Here is a 23,866-nt window from a genome sequence, read left to right on the forward strand (position 1 = left end):
TTTAAAGGTAGGAAAAAGACTGCAAATGGCTTAATTTAAAATGTGTGATGAGATTTATTCTAGATCTTCCTGTTCTATGTTTTCATGCGGGTTTGTTTTGTAAGTGGATGTTTTAACTGTATAAAATAAACTTCTGTCTAACTCAAAGTGTTACTGCTTTAACAGCACCGCTATAGTTAAGGTTGAGTTAGCTCTTCCATTATAAATCTTGGCATTCCTTTTCACATTTTGGCAGTTATTAATTGCATGTGGTTGAAACTTGATGACCAAGTTACCCACCAAATGCAATTTCATTGACAACAAACCGTTTGTATTGTTTATGTGCACTGTAGTGTAGAATTAGGTCACCTTGTGGTGCTCCTATTGTGTTCTGTTCAATATTCAGAATCAAACAGATTCTTTTTCCTCAGGGCACTAGAGATGCTGAAACAGATGGACCTGAGAAAGGAGATCAGAAAGGCAAGGCTTCTCCATTTGAGGAGGACAAAAACAGAGATCTTAAACAAGGAGATGATGAGGATGTTACTAAAATAAATGGCAGAGGTTTGCCAAATGGAATGGATGCCGATTGCAAAGATTTTAAGTAAGCTTTTAACTGTTTCTCAAGAAGACGAGCATGTCTCTTAAGGGCATTATTACAATTCTGGTTTGTGTGTCAGCTTTAAACATTACCCAGCAGCAGACTGATTCTTCCCCCCTCAAGTCCTCCCTTTCCCACCGTGCCACATGTTTCTTAGGATGTCATTATTGTGTGTGTCACTTCTCATGAGACAAATTCATCTGAACATACTAATTATTAAAAGTAAACGGGTGCCTTCTGAATGTTGTGAATTAAAGAGGGATGAAAACTTTAACCCTTTTTATGTCACACTAAATTTCTTTCTCTCTCCGCTTCTTTTTAATACTCTAACTTTTGCATCTGAGTGTTCTTGTAGAGAATAAGTCCTACAGAATTTTAACTTTTCCTTCGGATTTTGCTAGTGGATGCCACAGCCTAACACAACTAATCATTTCCCCATAAGTCTTTATAGAAACCATATCTTTGACTAAGGTGGAACAATGTATTTTCCTGTTCATATAGTTAAATGTCACCTATGGAATGGTGTTGTGGTTTGGTTGTGTGTCGTAGGGATAAAAAGACTGGACCAAGCTCAAGCTTTTGAACAGTGAACTCTAACATGACAGCACAGCCAATCTGGTTTTTTTTTTTTTTTTAATACTAAACTGCATTTTAAATTGGGTATTTTTTAAGGGCTAATCTTTCTTTTTTGAATAACTGTGATGCATTTGTAAATGTCATATAGAAGAATTAAAAACATAGAGAACTAGAGTGCTGCTCATAAATTTGTATTAATGTGATAAACATGACCAGATAGTTGTGGTTTCCTTAGTTCATTACTGAACAAGTATATTAAAATGCATGTTTGAATCCCATACGCAAGTGTTTCCTACCCTTTAAAAAATGTATTTACCTGAGGGTAAGGAGGGATTCTTCAAGTCTGTTTTTCAAGAGGTATCATTGAAAATAATGTAATACCAAGCATACCAGAGAGCTCTCATTGGCTCCTTTCAGATGATTGCTGCAATACACACAATAAACTGAGTTCCCTTCAATGTTACACATCAAAAGTACAGAATAACTTGTGTCCTGCTTTTCTTCACCAGTATCTATTTCAATTTTGAAATAGGTGTTTGTAAAGTACCTTCTGTATTATTTAAAGAGAGAAGTTACTAAAAAATACACAAATGCAAAAAAGCATCCAAAGCCAGTAAACCTCTCAAAAAAAAAAATAAGGCCTTCTAAATGAAATGGGCCATATAAAGTGGTGGTATAGATCCCTCCAAACAGAGGTTTATAATTGAAGTATTGACACAACTTTAACTATAGCAACAGAACAGCACCAATATAAGGAGCAACCTGTATTAGTTAATCATAAGTATTAACAAACAAACTTCATCCTGTCCTCCTCCTTGTATTTTTATTGTACTTGTAGCGTTTTTAAACTAAAGTATGTACTGAAATAACTGCCTTTTTTCCTTTTGTTCTTCACTTTGTTGATGCTGTATTTAACTTGGGAAAAATAGGAAATATTAACTGGCTTTAAACTCAAGTTTTGGAGCAAGACATATTTGCTTGCTAGGATGCTTAGATGGTAAGCCAGTATGTTACAGACAATTGTCATGAGGTTGCTTGTTACATTAAAAAAACCTCTAGTCAAAAAACTCCTACTTTCTTTGAAATATTTTGTCCAGAGTAATAAATCATACAGTGTTGCTGCAATAAACTCCCTAAAAGGCTGATTTCTAGGTGTACAGACCTAAGTGTTGGTATCAGCCATTACGTAAGTACTAGTAGATTTCTTTGCATTAGTCGTGTGCTTCAGTGAGGAACAGATACTTTGGCTTTGGAGCCCCGAAGAGGAAGGAGAACAGGTAGTACTGAGTCTGTGTCTCTGACGTAGAATTACAGTGAACTGGTCTGGCACTGTACTGCTGGAATAAACATAAGGTTCTTCCTTTGGTATTTGAGCCCAGTTTTCACAAGTAAAGCAAACTTAATTAGAAGTTTTACATTTCCTGATAAACAATATATAATCATAAAGTTCTGCCAACACAATAATGTTAGAGGATTGTAGATTTTCTCACACAACTCTTTCTTAGTAATTAACTTACATTTTTGCCAGTAAAACTCGATAGCCTAAACAGTATGGCCTCCCACAGAAGGTGGGGTACCACACCAAATTAAGGTAACCTAAATCTAACCAAATACAGTGTTGGGAATCTCTTTAGGATGTGACACTGTTGATATCTGACTTCATGTGTTCGCATGTAGGTGTTTATAGGTGCACAAAAAGTCCCCTGTATTCAGTGGGAATATGGTTAATACTACCAGTCAGATGAGAGAGCAATTCAGCTTTTATATGTAATAATGTCTCTATGATATTGTATATTCTATTCAGGATTATATTAGAAACACTTTTTTCCCCACCAATCATCACTGTAGTATAGTCTATTAAATGAGTTGTGTAGGAAATTAAATGTTTTACTCACGTGCTAAACGAGGTGGTTATTAGTTCATTTTACTCAAGGTAAAAATATATTGTTTGCTTTTCAGATGTGAAAAATGGTTACTATATTGTATGTTTGTCCTTTCCAGTTGAAATTTTGCTGTGTCTTTTTGTTCTTTGGCATGAAATGTCCTTAGCCATTTCTTTTTTTTTTTTTTAATTTCTCTTCAGTACGTTTCACATCACTCCCAAAATACAATAGACATCTCAGAATTCACAGGTGACCACAATTCACTCCGTTTGACTCAAAACAGCCTCACAGATGAGTTTGTTTTTCTCACAAGTGATTTGAAGAGCTGCATAGTCAGTCTTAAACATTAAAAAAAAAAAAGCTTTAGAGTTAAATGCATCCTTTTCCTTGAGCCATCAATGCATGCTGGTTGAAAATGTTAAAATGAGTCTGTCACTTCCCTTTGTAAAGTCGCTTGAGTTCAGAGCTGCTTTTAAAGTAGAAATGCTGTACTCTGTCCATGGACAGCTTTATTTAAGACTGAAGAGTGTATGTTAAATTTGTTTTCAACAGTCGTACCCCTGGAAGTCGACAAGCCTCTCCAACAGAAGTAGCTGAACGCCTGGGCCCCAATCCCAGCACCACAGAAGGGTTAGGTCCACTTCCCAATCCTACAGCCCACAAGCCTTTGGTAGAAGAATTTTCAAATCCAGAAAATCAGAATCTAGATGCCATGGAACAAGTTGGTCTTGATTCTCTACAGTTTGACTATCCTGGCAATCAGGTACAAATGGACTCTTCAGGAGCTACTGTAGGACTTTTTGACTACAATTCTCAGCAGCAGGTTAGTAATGGACTGTGGCAAACTGATCCTTTAAGTTGTTGATTATCCTTTTGATAATCAGTCATTTCAACATACAGTGCATTGAATATTATTTTGTCTGTGACTTAGTCAAGGGCAAATAACTGTATAATTAATCTAGAAGAATATTGTTGCATAATTTTCTAGTTTAGTAACTTGCTATTACAGAAGCTTAGTTTGAAATTTTTTTTTTTTTTTTGGTAAACAAATCCAAGTATATTATAGCCCTGACTTTTGAAAACTGAAATGCCTTTGTTTTTGGGTTTTTTTTCCAACAGCTTTTCCAGAGGACTAATGCTCTGACTGTTCAGCAGTTGACAGCAGCCCAGCAGCAGCAATATGCGCTGGCTGCAGCTCAGCAGCCGCACATAGGTGAGGTTTCTGTACAGTACAGCAAGTGTCCCTGGCAAAAGGGGGTGTGTTGCTTTGATAGAATCCTATCCATTTACCCACAGTCTTCTCACTCAGATAGGTACTGATCACTTGGCCCGTTGTAGTGGTTCTCATGAAAACTGCTCAGAAAGGCTGCCTATGACTGTACTGTCCTTAGAGGAGGTTTTCTGTTGTAAATTTTCCCCTTTGAGCAGTTTTATTTCTTTTATACAAAGAAATAAAACTTATATTTGTTTCTGTAGCATAGTAGTTGAATTTTGATGGGAGTAAAAGTTAAAAATGTTTACTGCTATAAGCAGTAATAGAAACACTAGCTTTATATACTAAAAACCAATATGCAATTCTAAGATTCTATTGCAGTTTAGTATTTTTAGTAATCCAGTTAAAAACCACTGTAGAGTAGAATTTTGAAATCATACTGTTGTGTTGATTAAGTTTTAATTTTTCCTTGTTAATGGCACCATTTAAGCAGCTCTTTCTTCTTGCAGGTACCTTTGTGATAGAGCTAATTCTTTAGCAGGCATTTTTTCAGTCCGTTTAGTTCAATGAGTTAGTTAAATGAATAAAGTTCCTCGTGTGCTGCAACTCAACAAGGAGGCTTTATTTCGTGACAACAATTTTATCTTCCGCTGTGGGGAAGCTATCGGTGTTTAGGGGAGGGAGGTTGGAACACACATGGAAGCAATTCCTTGTTTAAGGAAGGGAGATAGGGTTTAAAGATTTCCACCCTCTCCAGTTCCACTGGGCTATTGACATGTGTGCACTAATCTCTTTCTTCTGTGAGAAAAAAAGGGTTCTCAGGATCAGAAGGGCAGGCAGAAGTCGGAAGCATCTCCAGTGGCTTGTGTCCGTGCTCTCCTGCTAATAAGTTTTCCCACCAGCTTGTTTAGGTAGGTCATCAGGGCCGCTCAGACAGGGATCAGCAACCCGTAGCTGGGACTGAAAAGTGGGAGCTCATCACTGTTACGTAGCTGATGAGTACAGGCTGAGAGCTGTTTGTGTGAGTCCACAGGTCCTGTCTTTGACTTCTAAACTGCAGAGAAGCCTCTACTTCGTGTGAAGTGCTGACTGAGTAGTCAGCTGAATTTTTCCTCTTTAAAATGCAGACTCTTCTGATGTGCATATTAATAGAAATTTATCAAGAAATATTTGGAAGGAGGGATATAGTTTGATGTGCATTGCTTGCTGCAGCAGTTGCTGACTCAGTGTTGGATAAAGTAAGTGAACCCGACTGATGGGGGAAACTCTGGATAGCGATGCTTTGTTTGCCTGAGTTTCTGCAGTTGGCTCTTTCCATTACAATTCCTCTATCAAATTAGGATTCTTGGAAGTAAAATTAGTATCTCATAAGTGGCTTTTTAAAAGCTAGGTATCAGACTTAAACTAGCTGGTTGAATTTTTTCTTAATTGTCAGTGAAGAGAGGCTTTTGTCTCTAGCAGGTGGTTCATTTCATCTGGCTGATTCACTTCAGACACTGGATGACTTGTCTGCTGCAGATGTTGTTGCAAGATTAGTGTAACTTTCAGATAGTTAGGAGTTGGGCAAGTTAAATTCCACTTTGAATAATCCCTTCTGTATAAGGGTGGATAGACACATATGAGATAAATCTCCTTGGAGTCTGTAGATCCAACAAAACAAAGCTGTTAGGCCTTGGGATTACTAAGAAAGAACTGGTGAGAAGACATAGAAGTGTTTGTTTCTGTAATTATGCACCTACTGTTAAAAGCTTCCAAAGTACAAGCAGTTCTGATTTTAACAGATAGGCTATGTGATTTGGGTGGTGTGAATATGATGGTGCTTGCTAAGAATGTTGGCTGTAATGAAACTCTGTTTGTTACTGCAGCAGGCGTATTCTCCGCAGGCTTGGCCCCAGCTGCTTTTGTGCCAAACCCATATATTATCAGCGCTGCTCCTCCAGGGACTGACCCGTACACCGCAGCTGGATTAGCTGCAGCAGCTACCCTAGCAGGTAACTGGACACTAGAAAGTGTCTGTCTTGATAATTCAACTGAATGAAAAGAGAAAAAAAGTTAAATCTGTCCTGTTTATTCTCTGCAAATGTAGTTCTAGTAAGGAGAGACTTGCGGGAAAATGAATATTGCCATTTTGAAAGTTTTTACTAAAATAGAAAGAATTTCAGTTTGTTATATATGGATTCTGAGTTTCTGTTGCTACTGGACTTTCATATACAAAAATTAGAGCTTTTTTTCTGTTCTAAAAGTGTTTATCCTTGAAAAGGTGCACCTGACATTGATAGTATGTATTATTTTCGAAAGATGAGACAGCTAACCTTTCCTTGTATGTTTTTTATTCAGTGCATTAATTTTCTAATTCCAGGTTTTCTCATTCCCAGTGGGCATGAGAATAAAGATGGTCTCCAGCATGCTAAAAGGCCCAGCCAACAGAGAAACTCCAAGCCCAGTAAAAACTCTTTAAAAAGCTCTTAGATATCACTGTGAAAAAACATGACTGAGTATTCAAGTCCCAGCTAGTGCTCAGACTTGAGCATAACATTTAAAAAAACCCCTTTTGTTTCCACCTCTTGGTTTCACAGGGAAGGCAGTAGAAAAAACTAAAAGACATGCACCTAATGTGTTAGAGGTGCAATGCCATGATACAGAGAGATTATTCTTCTACAGGTTCTTCATCAATAGACTGGAAGAGCTAAGTGCACCCACTTTGAAGGGCGTCATGTATGTGCAGGGAGGCAAAGGCAATAGTTGTGTTTATTAAGCAAGGGCATCATACAGAAAGGAGGAATCACAGATGATCGAAGTCTCAGTACATCACTATCAGGAGGATAAATTTTGTTCATTCTGTGATGTTCTGAAATTATCTTTTCTTCCAGCCATGAAAACTGATTTTGAGTGTTCTTTGGTACACAGACTCTGAATGCTTTATGGTTTTTCTTTGTCATCCGAGTCTCACAAGGGTACTCATTTTTTCATAGAGGAGATATGACTTGGTGTGAATTTTTAAAATTAACCCGTATGTATTCATGTTTCATTTTAGCTAGTATGGGAATTCTTTCTTTTTAACTGATTTCTCTTCTGACACTGAGAAGATGGATCAATGAGGGATGCTGCAAACAGTATTTTAAGCAGCTGCACTAGATGGAATAATCATGCTTTCTGGTTTTAGGTCCTGCTGTGGTTCCTCCTCAGTATTATGGTGTTCCGTGGGGAGTGTATCCAGCCAATTTATTCCAGCAGCAAGCTGCAGCAGCAAATACCACAGCAAATCAGCAAGCAGCTTCCCAGGCACAGCAGGGACAGCAGCCGGTACGTACAGCATGAAAAGCAGAGGTGCCTTACCTTAACATTTCAGTGTGTAAGGGTCAGCTGCTAGAAAATTTTACGTCATTCAGATGTTGCATTTTATCATATAATAAATGAATATTAAAAACTCTCAATTTTCTTAGTGATTGACACTGTCTTACACCATGTTAAAGTTATTTTACAGTCTCGTTTCTTAAAGCAATAAGCATTAAAAATGGTTCCTTTCATTCAGGTTGCTCTGCTGTTGTGTGTGTGTGTAGGTAATGCTTCCTGTGTACTAAATTATTGTAAAGTTTAATCTAGAAAACTGACATATGGGAATGGAAAGATAATTGGTAATTTTAGGAGGATACTGTTTCTTTTAAGCTTGGGAAGAAATTGATTGTGTTTTTATAAATTAGCTGGAAAATTGAATGTTACACATTTTTATCTCTTCAAAAATTAGGGAAAAAAGTAAGGAAATAAAGCTATTATCAGTAGTTTTGTTGCTTCATAGGGAGGAAGGATTGCCCAGTTTATTTTTCTGTGACATTAATTGTATTGCCGCATCACCATGTGCCATATGGTATTTTTGCTTTGGTAAAGCAAGAGTGAGCAATTGTTACAAGAACTTGTTGAAATTTCCATTTCTTTAAGTAATTTTAAAAAAATGATAATTTTCTATTGTTACTCTGGATGCATTTTTAAACTATTTTATGATCTTTCAGTATAAGTAAATGGCAATTTTGACAAAGGAAAACACCAAATTTTACAATAACTTTACACTTGAATTAATGTAAATATTTCAAATCTTTTACCAGCAATATGGTTAGTTTCAATGCCATTCTTAGAAATGTAATACAAAAGGTCTGAGTTACCATGTAAGTCCAGAGGTTTCATCACTGTTTTTATATTCAGGTGGATATTTCTTCCTACTGATTGTTTTTATCAGTGACCTGCATTGGTAACTGAATGTATATCGTCTCTGCAGTGTCTTTTTGTTTTCTCTATAAAATTAATATCCGATTTATGCAGATTACATACGCAATTCTGTGTGGGAGTATATTGTGAATTGTATTTCTTCCTTATTTTGGACCTGATAAAGTTGATTTTAACCAAGAGAAATAGAGTAGTTGCAAGAATTTAGATTGCTTTTCAATCAGATTCCCGGAGATTCGTTCTCAGAACATAGTAAAATATGCCTCTGTTGCATGGTGATGGAGTGTTATGTGAATGTTTAAAACTTAGTGGGTGCATTATTTACAGCACTGTTGGCAGTGGAGTGTTAGTTATTTAGGCAAGTTACTACAAGTGCTGAAACACTCAGATTTACATAATTCAACTGCCTGGAAGTAATGTAAGCAAATGTGTTTATCAAGGAAGGTCAGGTGTTCAGTTAATAAATAATGTAGGTTGTAAAATGTATCACTCTTACAGATTTTCTTCCTTTCTTTATACTCATTACCATTGATGGAACAAAGGAGTCCTGCTGTCCAGAGCAGGGCAGGTACTTTATGGTCACATTTGTCAGCAAAATAGTATATACCTTTTATTCTTTGTATGTGTATATCCTTGAAACCAGCAAGGTGTAGTATTCCCGAAATGAAAATCGGGGCTATGAGGCATCAAATACTCAAAGCAACTGTTCTAGACCTTTGTTAGCACATAATAGATTGGCTTCCTTACCTTTTAAGGAAGGGGTGTTGTGTCGGCCTTTTGCAGGTCCTGCGAGCTGGAGCAACTCAGCGCCCGCTCACTCCCAACCAGGGGCAGCAAGGGCAGCAGGCAGAGTCACTTGCAGCAGCTGCAGCAGCAAATCCAGCTTTGGCTTTTGGTCAGGGTCTTGCTACAGGCATGCCAGGTATGTATGTTATGAGTGGATTACAAGACTCACTGAAGGTAACAATATTGTATTTGTACTTGAGCCATCTTTTTCCGAGGCTGGTCATATATGAAGGCCCAGTAGTGCCTGGCATTTGCTTGCCCTTCATGGACCGGGACTGCGTGCAAGCGATAGGGAACCTGTTGGAGGAGAGGGTCACAGTACATTTGTTCGATGGACAGGTTGATTCTGGCAATAGACTCCCTTCAGATCTTGCATGTCTTGTTCAATCTCATTTCTCCATCACTGCAGACACATCTGAACCAGGTTCAGCTCTTCGTCGGAGACCACGTGAGGAGCTGGACGTTCAGACAGTTCTGCTGGTGAAACAGGAGGCTGGACCTCCATACTGGAGTTTTGCTGCTGCGAAGAATTTGCCACAAAGAATGCTTCATCTTCAATCCTAGTATCGGTCCTTTCTTGTATGCCGTTTGGCTGTGAAAGCACGTCCAAAACATGAGGCTTGGCTTGGGAGTGCAGGAGTGTTGAGAGCTCTGAGCAGAGGAAACAGCCACAGCTGGTTTTGTAGCAATGAACTCGAGCATGTACTGCAGCATGTCAGGCACTGGAAAGCAGGCTGGGCCAGAGCCATATTCCATGTACCTTTCCAGTTCCTGTTGCAGAGTCACCATTTTCTCCTTCAATCTCTTAATTTCCTCTCTTTTCGTCTGAATAAGATCTTTATTGCAGTAGCGGTACCTGTCCATATATATAGTCTGGGGAAACTCTAGCTTGGTGTGAATTTTCTCTGGCTGTCCTAGTGACTGACTGAACTTAAATCGGGAGAGTTCAAAGATCAAAACTGGTGGGAGTTTTGTAAACCAGTGCTTGTGTCCGTATTTCACTGACTGAGAGATTCTGTTGCTTCATCCATCTCTCCCTCCACCATGGCTCCTTCTAAGCACTCATTCAAGTTCTGGTAACCATTTACCTGAAGGGGATACTGAGCAAAGGTCTGTCTTCGTTTGAAAGACAGGTGTCTGCTAAGGAAGTCAGAAGCCTCCTTTGGAATGGAAAATGTAACCCCCTTTCCTCCAAATTATAATTTTGGAATTAAGGAGACTTTTAGGCAAAGATATGAGAAATAGGAATAACAGTTTTTTACATATATATATGTGTGTATATATATAAAACAAGTCAAACAAACAACAATAACTATGGCAGTAACAGCAAACAGAACCACAAACCCAGTCCCAGCCTTCTCGGCTGTCAGGCCCTTTCCCCTCGGGTGCAGTTCCGCTCGCAGCCGGCAGGGGCGCTGGCGGCTCCCGGTGAGCAGGGCAGGTGCGATGGTTCCCCCGCGGCTGCAGGGGGCGCTCCGGAGCGAGCTCGGGGAGCACGCGGCACTGGTGGCCTGGGATCCCGGGAAGGGATGGAAGAAAAGCTTCGCAAACCCCCTGGGGAGCCAGTCCGGGTATCTCAGCCAATCTTGGAAGCAGCAAGCTGGAACAGCAGGAAAGTGTAGGAGATACAGCAAACTCCACAGCTGCAGCGGGAACCTCGGGAGGTCTTGGTAGGCAGGGGGTGTGGAGCTACAGTGTAGCAAAGGCTCAGAGCAGTGGCAAAGGAACAGCAGGAGCAGGGCAGCCACGCCCTGGCTCCCAGCAGGGCAAAGTGGGCTCAGGGTCCCGGGATTTTTCCCTTGAGGCACCCCAGCAGATGGTGAAAAGTCCCTCTTTTAGTGAGGTAGGGTGTTAATAAGGTCCCAGTGCAACGACCGCTCCCCCGAGCAGAGCTCCACTCATGGTGGCAGAAAGGCAGCAGGAGGCAGAACCCTGCAGTGGTGATGAATTTTCCGCACAGAGACCGCAGCCTCTCTCCCCTTTGAATGCCAAGAGAACAAGAGGGCTAGGGACTTCACCCAACCCCCTTTTCCCAGTCCAAATTTCGAGGCATCTCTGCCCTACATGAGAAAACCCCAGGTAAAAGAGAGTGGCCAGCTGGACCCCTCCCCTGAGCTGTGGCTGTATCTTCTGTCTCCCTTAAGTATCCAGTCGTTACTGTCTCATAGCTACACATATAGGGGAAAATTCCTGAAGAGGAAAAAGAAGAAAAAAACCCAAAAAACAAAAGGAGAACTCCTAAAACCCCAACAGGTCTCAATCTTGGAAAAAATGTTGCCCTCATGGACACTCTCAGTCAGGAAAGTCCTGTAGAAGAACTGCACCATTGGGTTTTCGAATTAGTCCCCAAGGTTCATGGCATTCACGGTGAACTGGAATGCATCCTCCAGCCAGTCCAGTAGTTTGTGTGTAAATTCACTCACGTCTTGCTGTGGTTGTTTAGCAGTTCTAAACATGTCCCTCAAGAGTTTCAGTGCTGCAGAAGGGTCTACGAACTTACACCCCCTCCCCAGCATTAATGCAAACAGACACTGAAATTCTTGCATGAACACAGTATTTCTTTTTCCAATGTGACGACGCCAACTTTCAAGCACATTCTGTGGGAGGGAGTACCCAAGGACCAGCCTTCAGAGTTCTGACAACTGAAAGAGAGACAGTATAACAGCACTAAACCAATACGTATTTCCGATATTTTTCATTCCAACAGGCCAGTCACCTGCTGTTGTGGTTTGACGCTGTCTTAATGCCAGGCACTCACAAAAAAACACCATCTACTTATTTTCCTCTGCTATAGCTGAACAGAGGAGGGGGAATTGAAAACTTCAAGGCAAAACAGGTTCAAAACTTAAGCAGTATGAAGAGCATTTATTATTAACAGAATTAAAAGTAAAAAGGGTAATGACAACCAAAGCAAACCTTCAGAACACCTTTCTTTCCCAGTCCCTCCCTCTTTCCACCGACTGCGCAAGGAAACAAAACATGAGGTTTTGGTCAGTATTTCGCTTCTTAAAAATCTTTCTTCAGTATGCTTAAGGAAAAGAGTTTCTTCTGCTGTACCATGGGATCCTTCCCACGGGAGATAGTTCTCTGCAAACTTTTCTAGCATGGTTTTAACTTCCACAAGCAGCAGTCCTGCCTGAACCTGCTGCAATGTGAGTCCCTCCCATGGGCCAAGCAGTCTTCCCACAACTGCCTAGTGTGGGTCATTTTAGTTCATGGTGTTTAGTCTTTTAAGGATGAGCTGTTCTAGTTTGGAAGTGAAGGCTTTCTTCTTCTATCTCTTAAAAGCAAGGGTCATCTGTGTGTTTGAGTTCCTCACTAGATTACAGCTTTTCAGCATCCACATGCTCCAGCATGAGTACTCTTCTTCACGGGCTGCGTGTGGGTCTCTGCACCCCCCCACGCACCTCATGAATTATAGGGAAACAGTTTGTTGTATTAGAGTCCTCACCACAGCTTGCAGGAGAATCTCAGCTCCGGTGTTTGGAGCACTTCCTCCTTCTTTTTTTCACTGACCTTGGTGCCGCCATGTTGGTTTTTCTCACGTATCCTCACTTTTCCTTTTCCTCTGACTTGGAAGAAAGTTGGTGTCTGTAAGTTGCAGTTGAGAGCTTGATCTCCTCTGGGCCCCACATCGGGGAATTGCTCACCATGTCTCTCGCTGCTGGCCACGTGGTCCCTGCTGGCACTGCACAGCTGGCCCCGACTGCATGGTCTTCACCAGCACCACGTGGGCAGTCCCAGCCTCAGGACGGCCCCGGCTGTATGGCCCCTGGCAGCCCCCGCTGGGATGGGCCCCGGCGGCCCCCACGGGGATAGGTCATGGCAGCTGCCTCACCATCCCTCGGGAGAAGAGAAGAGAGAGCTTCCCGCAGTTTTTCCTTTCTTAAATATGTCATCACAGAGGTGTTACATACTTGTCTAATTGGGCTAGTAACCTGCCCATTGTCAGAGCCTACAGTGATTGGCTCTGTGCCAGACGTAGAAGTTTCGAGCAGCTTTTCTCCCACCCCCACCAAAAACCAGGCTGTGTTAAACCAACACACCGCTCTTCTCCAGTCATTCTGCCTCAGATAAGCAGTCAAAGACCTGCTGAGCCACTTAGATGCTCCTAAATTTATGGTATCAGAAGGGATCCATCCCAGGGTGATGAGGGAGCTGGCAGATGAGCGTGTGAAGCTGCTCTCCGTCATTATCATCAGTCCTGGCTCACTGGGGAGGTCCCAGATGACTGGAAGCTGGCCAATGTGATGCCCATCCACAAGAAGGGCCAGAAGTAGGATCCAGGAAACTCCAGGCCAGTCAGCCTGACTGCGGTACCTGGCAACGTTATGGAACAGATCATCTTGAGTGCCGTCACATGGCACCTACAGGATCGCCAGGGTATCAGACCCAGCCAGCACGAGTTTAGGAGGGGTAGGTCCTTGCTTGACCAACCTCATCTCCTTTTATAACCAGGTGACCCACCTGGCGAATGCGGGAAAGGCTGTGGGTGTTGGCTATTTGGACTTCAGCAAGGCCTTTAATACTGTCCACAGTAAACTCCTGGAAAGGCTGTCAGCCCACAGCTTGGACAGGTGCACTCTTTGCTGGGTTAAGAACTGGCTGGATGGCCAGGCCCAGACAGTGCTGGTGAACGGTGCTGCATCCAGTTGGCGGCCAGTCAGTAGTGGTGTCCCTCAGGAATCTGTGCTGGGGCCAGTCCTGTTTAATACCTTCATTGATGACCTGGATGAGGGGATTGAGTCCACCATCAGTAAATTTGCAGATGGCACTAAGCTGGAAGCGTGTGTCGCTCTGTTGGAAGGTAGGAGGGCTCTTCAGAGAGACCTGGAATGGTTGGATAGATGGGCAGAGTCCAATAAGATGAAGTTTAACGAGTTCCAAGTGCCAAGTCCTGCATTTTGGCCACAATAACCCCCCACAGTGCTACAGGCTGGAGACAGAGTGGCTGGACAGTGCCCAGGTGGAAAGGGACCTGGGGGTACTGGTTGACAGCTGACTGAAAATGAGCCAGCAGTGTGCCCAGGTGGCCAAAAAGGCCAATGGCATCCTGGCCTGTATCAGGAATAGTGTGGCCAGCAGGACCAGGGAAGTCATTCTTCCCCTGTACTCGGCACTGGTGAGGCTGTACCCACCAGTGTGAGTACTGTGTCCAGGTCTGGGCCCCTCAGTTCAGGAAGGAGATTGAGATGCTTGAACATGTCCAGAGAAGGGCAACAAGGCTGGTGAAGGGCTTGGAACACAAGCCTTATGAGGAACAGCTGAGGGAGCTGGGGGTGTTTAGCCTGGAAAAAAGGAGACTCAGGGGTGACCTTATCACTCTCTACAACTTCCTGAAAGGTGATTGTAGTCAGGTGGGGGTTGGTCTCTTTTCCCAGGCAACAACTGACAGAACAAGAGGACACAGTCATAAGCTGTACCAAGGTTAGACGTTAGAAAAAAATTCTTCATTGAAAGAGTGATTGTGCGCTGGAATCGTCTGCCCAGGGAGGTGGTGGAGTCACCGTCCCTGGATGTCTTTAAAAAAAGACTGGACATAGCAGTCAGTGCCATGGTTTAGTTGATGAGGAGGTGTTAGGTCATAGGTTGGACTAGATGATCTTAAAGGTCTTTTCCAACCTAGTTCACTCTGTGATTCTGTGATACTGGTGTTACTAGGTAACATATTAACAAAGTCCTGTTATACTTATGAATTGAATTTTACAGTTTTATGGTTTTCAGTTGGTTTAAAATACTGGCACAGTATTTTTAGAGGACAAGAAACTCCTCTAGCATTTGTTATTTGAAGCATTTTCTTTGTGTTTGCTGTTACAAATGTGTGCACAAGGAATATCTTAGATTTTTGCAAGATAATTTCATATATAATGAAGCAACTATATGCTGTCTTAAAAAGTCATGTGTTCTCTGGTTCCTCTGCAACAGGAGGTATTAAGTTTTGCTAGAACTTTTATTTGGGACATAATAATAATATCTAAAATTCAAAATTCAAAATTAAGAAATTTAAAAGAAAGTTATTGCTTGATCTTATCTAAAGATCACAAAACACTTGGGAACACTCCAAAGGGTGTAGCCTCAGATCCTTTTAGTGTTCTTGGCTTCTGACTTCCTAAGGAATGGTTCATGTGTTGGGGAGTGGTTAGCTTGAAGTTCAGCATCAATTCTAAGTGTTTGGTACAGTTACCTGAGCAAGAGCAATTTCAGTGTACTTGGCTATTCTTCAGTATGAAAGCTAAGGTTTTTACATAGTTAAGTTAGATAATGTTGATGCATTCCTTTGACGTGTACCAAGAACCAAGGTTCTCTACTTGGATGGCACCACTCTGAGATGTCCTGTAGCCTGGAGAAGTCAAGAGTGGTTTGCTGCCTGCTCTGGGGCTGCACTGTGCACTTGGCCTCCCATGAGCACATTTTATATTCCAGCTGCAGAACTGAGTGGCTGTTGTGTTTTTCTCATCTATTTTCTTCTAGAAGTGCAATTTCTATTTCTTCTCATGTAGTAGTTATCTTCAGCTTTTAGCATCTTTCCCCTAAAATGAGGAATCAGCAAAGTGCTGTCCTAGCACCTGCCAAGTGGTACCTCTGCACTTCACCAAAGCAGTGGATAAGGCCTGCAAACAATGAGGCATGTGAGAGATATTAGAAGCATCTTTGCACAAGCCTCAAAGGCTTAGCTGTAACTTTTTTTTTTTTTGAGAGGGGGTAGGGTGTATGTTTGTTTATAATTACTTTTTAGTTTTTACTTTGGATCTGGAGTGGTATCTTAACTCAGGAGTAGCTCTTAGAACCCATAAAAAGGCCCCCACTCCAGGTGGATGATTGAAAGTAATACTGAGTGGTCAAATAGTTAATCGCAGTAGTGCAAGAGCCTGTCCTTTGAAGAAGGTACTTGAAGACCTTTTTTCCTCTTCCACAAGCTCCAAAAGGTCTTCTGTGAGGGTAGGAGCCTTTTTATTCAGTTTCCATTGTAGGTTGCTGCCTTATCCCATCTGATGCTGCAAGCCTGGATGGCCAGATTAGAACTTTATTCTTGTGAATATATTTCGGACTGTTCTATAATAGGAATTGTGTGCAACTGATTTCAGCCTTACCAACCACACTGTTACAGGGAATAGAGCTCAAAATATAAACAAAGACATTTATTTTTTCAGTCATCATCAGATGGGTTCGTAGTGAGTCATAGGCAGTGCTGGTGATTCCTCTTTTTAGGGTAAGAAGGATATAGGATGAGGAAATGAATACAGATACAAGCCTTTTTATGTGAGAATCTTGTTACTGGGTTTGGTGTCTGTATTTGAGAGAGGTGCTTGCATTTATAGCAAGCAAAGAGAAATAGGAACTTTTACTCTTGATTTGTCTGCCTCTGTTTTAGTTTCGTGATTTAGGATAAAGTGAGTTTTGCTCCAGAGATACCTTTTTCTATTACCTTACTCTAAAATTGAGTCAAGATGAGTGAATAATATCTAGATACCAAAATGTGATTCAGTGAATCCCAGATAGTAACCCCTGAGCAACACATGCAATGTCATAAGCAAGATTAAGAAGTGTTTCAGTGCACTGAGATGTTTTACAAGAAAGTGAAGGTCCAAATTGAGTTTCAAGCTTTTGAATATTCTTTACAGAGAGAACAGTTGTACTTTGGCTTCACTGTGAGCTAGTAAGTGAGAGTATATTGTTAAGCTTGTCCATGCTGCTGTCCTTAAATTATTTGAGCTGCTTTCTCCTTGTCACAGCCTTCGTGTTGGATGAAATTCATGTTATCCAAATTATCTGATTTTTTTTTTCAAATTTGATATTTCAAGTGCTTTTTAGTAATTATTTAGGAAGGTGTGTTCCTGTATCACTTAAGATACTTTTCTCATTCTACGTGCAGAAAGTGTCTGAAATCTAGGTTACTTTTCACATAATGTTGCTGTTAAGTCTCCTTTCAGAAAATCATAGAGTGATAGAATGGTTTGGGTTGGAAGGGGCCGTAAAGATCATCTCATTCCAACCCCTTGCCATGGATGGGGAGCCTTCCACTAGACCAGGTTTCTCAGAGCCTCATCCACCCTGGTCTTGAACACCTCCAGGGGTGAGGTGTCAACAACCTCTCTGGGCAACCTGTTCCCCACCGCCCTCATAGTAAAGAATTTGTTCCTCATATCCAATGCAAAGGTACACTCTTTCAGTTGAAAGCCATTCCCCCTTGTTCTATCACTTCATGCTGTTGTAAAAAGTCTCCAGCCTTCCTGTAGGCCCCTCTGGGTACTGGAAGGCTGATAAAAGGTAAAACTTCAGGATCTTTTTTAAAAGCATTAAATGTGAAATCCGTTTTGTATTGGAGTTATGCAATTCCATTTAAAATTGTTCCTGTCCTAATTGAGCAAGTCATTCAGTAATAAAGATTCTTTAAAAACAGAGTGTTTCTGCTTGAATATATGTGTAAGAGAGAGTCAGAGGGTATTCCCAATTTCATAGTACAATCAGTATACATTGAGTATTAATAAACTGCTTAAGAGTAAAACCAGTCCTCATCACAGGCAACATGTGGACTTGGCTGAATCATCCAAAGTCAGGAATGTACTTGTGACCTCAGCTGTCTAAGGAGTCACTGTGCTCAGTGGAGATCTCCCTTGTGCAGTTGCTGTACAGAGGCTGCAGAGCTGCTCAGCTTACCCTGAAAGAGATGTCTGTAACAGCTGGTCAGCCAAATCCCTCCAGAGATGCCATTGACTGCACTGACTAGGTCAGATACAATTTAGTTTTATGGAGCTGACACAGTAAAGCTGTCATGGTTCATCTGGCTTGAAGGTGAGCATGTAAAATGAGTAGTCTGGAAAAAAATCCCCATGTATAAAGCATTAAAATCATCAATTTCTATCCACTGGCATAGCTTTTTTTGGTTTTATTACCGACAGGAATTTGAAGTGTGACATTGCAGTGGGTAGTATGAAACAGAAGTCAAAATTTCATTATGGCAGGTATACAGGGAGTTACAGTATAGGCAAAGTTACAGTGGTTATAGAAAGTATAAATATTTTACTGGCTGGATAGTAAGTTCTGTATTTGATTTGTGAGAGTATGTGCAGAGATAAGGCTGTGCATGTCTTCATCAGAACAAGCAAAAGCTTATAGGGGTTCAGGTTTTAGAGAAGGAGAGCTGGGGAGGGGAGAGGATGGCATTTTTAAAAGGGCAGATAATAGTGTTGGCAGTAAGAAGTGTAACATCTGCTAACTTACATTGTGTAGAGAGAAGTGACAAACTGACATACATTTAGATGTCATCACTGAGGGAAGTTGCATTACTGGGTGGATAAGGGCAACACTAAGGATGAGCTGCATAAGCCAAGAGAACAGATTTCCTCTTGTTATTTACGTATATTCAAGGTTTGTGTGATAAGAATCAGAAAGCTTTTCAGAGTCCAGTTTCTGGAGCTATTTAGAAATCATTTCAGCAAAACACCACATTGATAAACTAGATTGTTTGCTTTCACATTCCCTGCTGATACAGAGACAGTAAATGTAGATAGAGCAATTGAACTCTAAAATAAAAGGTGTGATTAGGAACTGATTAGGAAACAGTATGTTTTAGTTTTCTGACTGCATGGGAACACCACAGTGAACTTGAATGTGAAGGCACTGAAGTGAGCTTTGATAATTGTTAATTTGGAGGGGAAATTGCACAGCTACAGGGAGAGAAGATGATGTGAAAAAGGTAATAAAAACTGAAACTGGAGGAGAGGGAATTAGAGAGATCTGCCAAGTCACCACCTTATCTTTGATAAGAGAGAAGGCGGGGGAAGCTTCCAGCTTTGTGTTCACTTTTCTGGGATGAGGCACAGTTTTTGGAATAGTGCAAAGGAAGGGAAAGGAGAAGATCTAAGTTTTGCTGTGAGAGCTGTTTTTCAGTTATTTAATCTGATCTGAGATGGTCTCCCTGAAATTTTATTTTTGACATCAAAGCAAAAAATGTTATACCTTTGAGGCTGCAGATGCGCTTAGCAAGGTTTTAGCAGTTTCACAAATAGTCCTATGTTGCTTTGTTGTAGTAGAATTAAGTAGAAAGCTGAGGCCTATTTTGGTTCCGAATGTGTTTCAGAGACTGGAAACAGAGATGAACCCATCAGTTCTCATACTTTAACCTTCTGTGACAGACAATATCTGGATGCTATTGACCTAGCTTGTCATTACGTATTTTAAATGTACTGTCTGTGGGTGGATTACAGGTTCAGATAATATCAGGGAAGTATCAGGAGGGCTTGGGCATCTTGTAGTGTAAAGAGCATGGGCAGGTTGCTTCCATTTTTTCATTTACCAGTCATACAAGTAAATTATTTTAGAAAATCTAGTATTAATGTATTAAACTGCATTAGTATTAATTTCAGGAACTTTAATTTATGCAAAGTGTAAGTTATCTCCCCTGCCCCCCTTCCAAGTATTTTGTATTGGAAAATAAGCTTCTTTATGTCGTGGGTCTGAAGTCATATAAAAAGCTGTATATTAGTTTCAGATGAGCGGAAGGGTGTAAACATAAAAGCAGTGGGTTTTTTATACAGTTATACTTACACAGTTACAGCATTATCCATGGGTTTGTGCATTTGAAGAGGGTAGGTGGACAGAGTAAATACTGATAAGTATTAGCCAATTCTGAGTTCTGAAAAAGTGGTTTTATGATACAGCAGAAAGAGCAGAACCAACATGGTATTATCAGTTGAACCTGCTGTGAGTAAAGGCAGAGATTATATAGGTACTAGTAATTAAACATTGCTGATGTGTGCAGGAACACGTCTTTATAAAGAGTTTTCCTATTCTGTCACTAATATTTTGTGTTCTCTACAGAACTACGGTAAAACAGACAACAGTTTCTCACCTTCCCCTACCTTGGGAAACCTTTCTTGGTGGTGAAGCGGTAGAGCAGCAGGGCAGATTTTTGTAGGTGGAAGAGGCAACGGCACCTCTAGCAAAGGTTTTTTAACCAGTTCAGATGTAAGAACCTGTTTTGGTTGGCTTTAACTAGCCAAATTTTCAAACAAACAATGTGGAGGACAACTGTCTTCTTGCACTGTTGGTGGGAAAGAGGAGGTAGATGTGCCTGAAATGCAAAGCAACTAGTGAGCAGTGAGAACAAACAGGTATAGAATGATAGCAATGACAATTTTTCGTAGCCAGTATAATGCATTCACCTCCAGAACTGTGAATTGAACCTAAAGATCAGGATTTTCATTGCTCCTCTCCTGTTCAGTACTACCTGAGTCTTCTTCATATCTTCAGATTTTCTTAATGTGTGAGAATTTGGACCTGTGTATCCAGCTTTCCTGCAGAGCACTGTAAGCACCAGGCCAGAAGGCAGATGTTTCCAGCTCCTTTTTTTGGAGCATGTCTAGGCAGAAGAGATTACAGAGATGTTTTAGAAATTGAGGAGGAGAAAATATGACTTAGAAGGCTGGTGATTGTGGTACTTACCTGAAATGAGGTATGTTTAGGTCATTATGTATTTCAGAAAGAGCTCTGCTAGACCTAGTTCTGAGTGTACAAGGCAACTGATGTGAACAGCTTACTTAAAATGGAATGCAGAATCTTTGTTCTTGCATGTACAAAACCAGACGCACGACTTTTGCAATCTTGACTTTTTTCTTGATAGTGCTAGTATATATTTGAACATGGGAGGAATATTGAAATTCCGTTGAGTTTTGGTTTATTGCTTTATAAGAATGTCGACCTAACAATTAGAAACTGTTGCATTTTAAATGTCAGCACCCTTTCTTAGATTATTGTAGCTTGTCTTCCAGATTTTAGGGATTCTTACTCCAATTCATCTACTTCACTATTAAATGTCAAGAGCTTTAAAATTAACTCTCTTGCTCTTGTCCTAAATAAAGGTTTTTTGCTTGGCTTTCTTTTGTCTCTCTTGCTTTTCTTCATTCATATATTGTATCCTGTACTCCTTCCTACTGCTTGCTTTTCTCCTTTTTCAACTCCTCCTCCTTTTCTTCATCAATTCCGATTCTTCAATGTCAACGGAATGAAATGTTATGCTTGGATTACAGTCTTTTATTCCTGTGTAACTGACTGCTCCAAGGTATTTCTGCACACACAGCATTCATTTCCTAATGTGTTTTTGCAGATGGTCTTTTAAGTGTGGCTAGGTAATGTATGGAATTGCCAGACTTGCGTTTAGCTCAGCTCTTTAATTGTGCACATTTCAATAGCTTTTCCATGTACAAATGAGTACAAGAGAAATGTAAAGTATTTTAAACTGCTGAAAGAAATTGATTTGTTAATGATCCTAATACAGTCAGTTGGATTGTACCTGTACCTTCTCCTATGGTATTAGAAACTTTAACCTTGACCGTAAGTTCAACTTAAGACAACTAATTTTAGTAGTTATTTTAGTTGTAAAAAATCTCTTGAAGCTTTTCTACATCTGATTTTGTTCCAGTGTTTTATGATGTTTACTGCTTTTTCTTTGTCGTCCAGTTGATGTTCAAAGACAGTGTGGCAGAAATGCTGGTTTGTAGTTTGTGGTTAAGAGTATTTCAAGGAGAGAGGAAATGCTGACTGTATGAGACTATCTGTACTACTAATCCTTGTCTCCTGTGTTGTGTAGGCTACCAAGTGCTGGCTCCCACTGCCTATTATGATCAGACTGGTGCCTTAGTAGTAGGCCCTGGAGCGAGAACTGGCCTTGGCGCACCAGTCAGATTGGTTGCCTCAACTCCTGTTCTAATCAGTTCTGCAGCAGCACAAGCAGGTAAATATTTTGCCCTGCACAGAGGTTTCTTTCACTTCTCTACTGAGCCTTAACAGTAATGTTGATTAGTATTTGATATTACTGTTTTCTATGCATCTGTGAAGTTTTCTAGTTTTGAAGGATATACTGTGCATGCTTGCTTTATTATTCACTCTCCTCCTGTTCTCTGAGAATGCTGTTTCTCAGAGATGGGTTTTCAATATTTAATTGGAATTTACAGTCCTCTTCCCATACATACACAAGCATGTTTCTGCAAATGTTACTTGTCAGATAGGAACATTTTCTCCTTCCTCTCCCCATGCATTATAACATGCATTTCTCATCAGTCCCCTAAATGGTGTCCTCTAGGAAGCATCATTTCATTGCTTCGGCCTGGCAGAAGATGGATTGCTCTAGAGCCTTGCTATGCTTTTCTCATGAAAGTATTTTCTCCTGAAGAGTGTGACAAGGAAAAAGCTGTGTATAGAATGGAAAGCAAAAGAGGAGAATTAGTTATATCAAAAGTCTCTAGTTTCTTCTTCTTTTTTACCAGTTGTAAGATCTAGTATTACTGAACCATTTATTGCATGTTAAATTAAAATCCAGAATATTAACCCTGGATTAATTAACTTAATTTGTTCAGAAAATTAGATTTTAAGTTAATCTATCAGCTTCTTTCTTTAGTCAGAACTTGTTACTGACAGTAGCTGAAGATGTCTTTGAATGACTCGTAGCTGCAACTCTGCTACTGCAACTTTGGATATAAGAAGTTCAGTAAACAGTAATGTCTTATATGTTTACACTGAAAACTCCCTCAATTACATTAACAGTCCTGGAGCTTTGATTAGCCTAAAACATGTGCTGTCTTCACCTTTTTTCCTTGAGTAATTAAGATTATGTAATACTATTAAGTCTCTTTGTTCTTTAATATGTGAATTTCTGCTTGTTTTAAGAGGGCTTCAAGAAAATACAATTTAGTTCTGAATAATCCATTTTCAGTCAGAAATGTTTGAGAGAGTAATTATGATTGAAAACATGTGTTTTACAGCTGCAGCTGCTTCAGCTGGAGGAACAGCAAACAATCTCGCGGGAGCCACGAACGGTCTTTTTCGGCCACTTGGTGCCCAGCCACAACAACAGCAACAGCAAACAAATAGTAGCCTACAATCCAATTCATTTTATGGCAGTAACTCTTTGACCAATAACTCCCAGAGCAGTTCCCTTTTTTCACATGGTCCTGGCCAACCAGGAAGCACATCTCTTGGCTTTGGAAGTAGCAGCTCTTTAGGAGCAGCTATCGGCTCTGCACTTGGTGGATTTGGCTCATCAGGTAGGTTGTTAATATAGTGAGGACATTCTGTGAGACTTTTGTGTTAAGCAAAAAAATGTATCTGTATCAGGCATCGTATATACACATACATTTCTAAAAAGAATGGAAAAATAGGTTATTGAAGTTTTAAACAAATTTTAGGGGAATAAAAAAGGTTTTTAATATTCACTTGGGTTCTGTGTACAAGATGCATTTTTGAACAATATCCTGTAGTCACAGGTATCTCCAAATTTTCCATACTGATCACTGTACTCTGCCCCAGAAGTTTGTTACTGTTTTTCAGTAAGCTGCTTTTGTTTTCAAGGAAGTCTTCATTCTGTGGTTAAAATAACAGTTGATGATATTGAAGATATGCATTCTTTTGTTGTAATTATCATATCAGAAAAATTCCTAATTTTTTTTCAAACAAATTAAATAGCATATGACTTTCTAAATTTGATCTAATATTGAAGTGCTTGTTTCTGTAACATTTTTAAAGGATTTACAAAACAAAAAGTCTTAATACCCAAGAATAGTCCTTGTTAACTCTAGCATGTTTATTCTTAGATATAGTTAAGCCTAAATAGGT

At 40.4% G+C, this 23,866-nt stretch overlaps 1 protein-coding gene across 8 annotated transcripts in view; it reads left to right on the forward strand.

Moving 5' to 3' along the window:
* The window catches only part of PUM2 (pumilio RNA binding family member 2), a 76,459-nt gene that overhangs the window by 31,287 nt on the left and 21,306 nt on the right, over positions 1-23,866 (forward strand). For 6 of the 8 annotated variants that reach the window (XM_048299890.1, XM_048299892.1, XM_048299897.1 and 3 more), the window contains 8 exons: positions 411-583; positions 3,592-3,862; positions 4,159-4,252; positions 6,118-6,243; positions 7,416-7,555; positions 9,254-9,392; positions 21,846-21,989; positions 23,017-23,298. In XM_048299890.1, the coding sequence (XP_048155847.1) occupies positions 411-583; positions 3,592-3,862; positions 4,159-4,252; positions 6,118-6,243; positions 7,416-7,555; positions 9,254-9,392; positions 21,846-21,989; positions 23,017-23,298 (1,369 nt within the window). The remainder of the gene's footprint in view (positions 1-410; positions 584-3,591; positions 3,863-4,158; positions 4,253-6,117; positions 6,244-7,415; positions 7,556-9,253; positions 9,393-21,845; positions 21,990-23,016; positions 23,299-23,866) is intronic. The other 2 variants (XM_048299891.1, XM_048299893.1) reach the window with 1 other exon arrangement.

The sequence above is a fragment of the Corvus hawaiiensis genome, chromosome 3 (assembly GCF_020740725.1).
Source record: "Corvus hawaiiensis isolate bCorHaw1 chromosome 3, bCorHaw1.pri.cur, whole genome shotgun sequence".
NCBI lineage: Eukaryota > Metazoa > Chordata > Aves > Passeriformes > Corvidae > Corvus > Corvus hawaiiensis.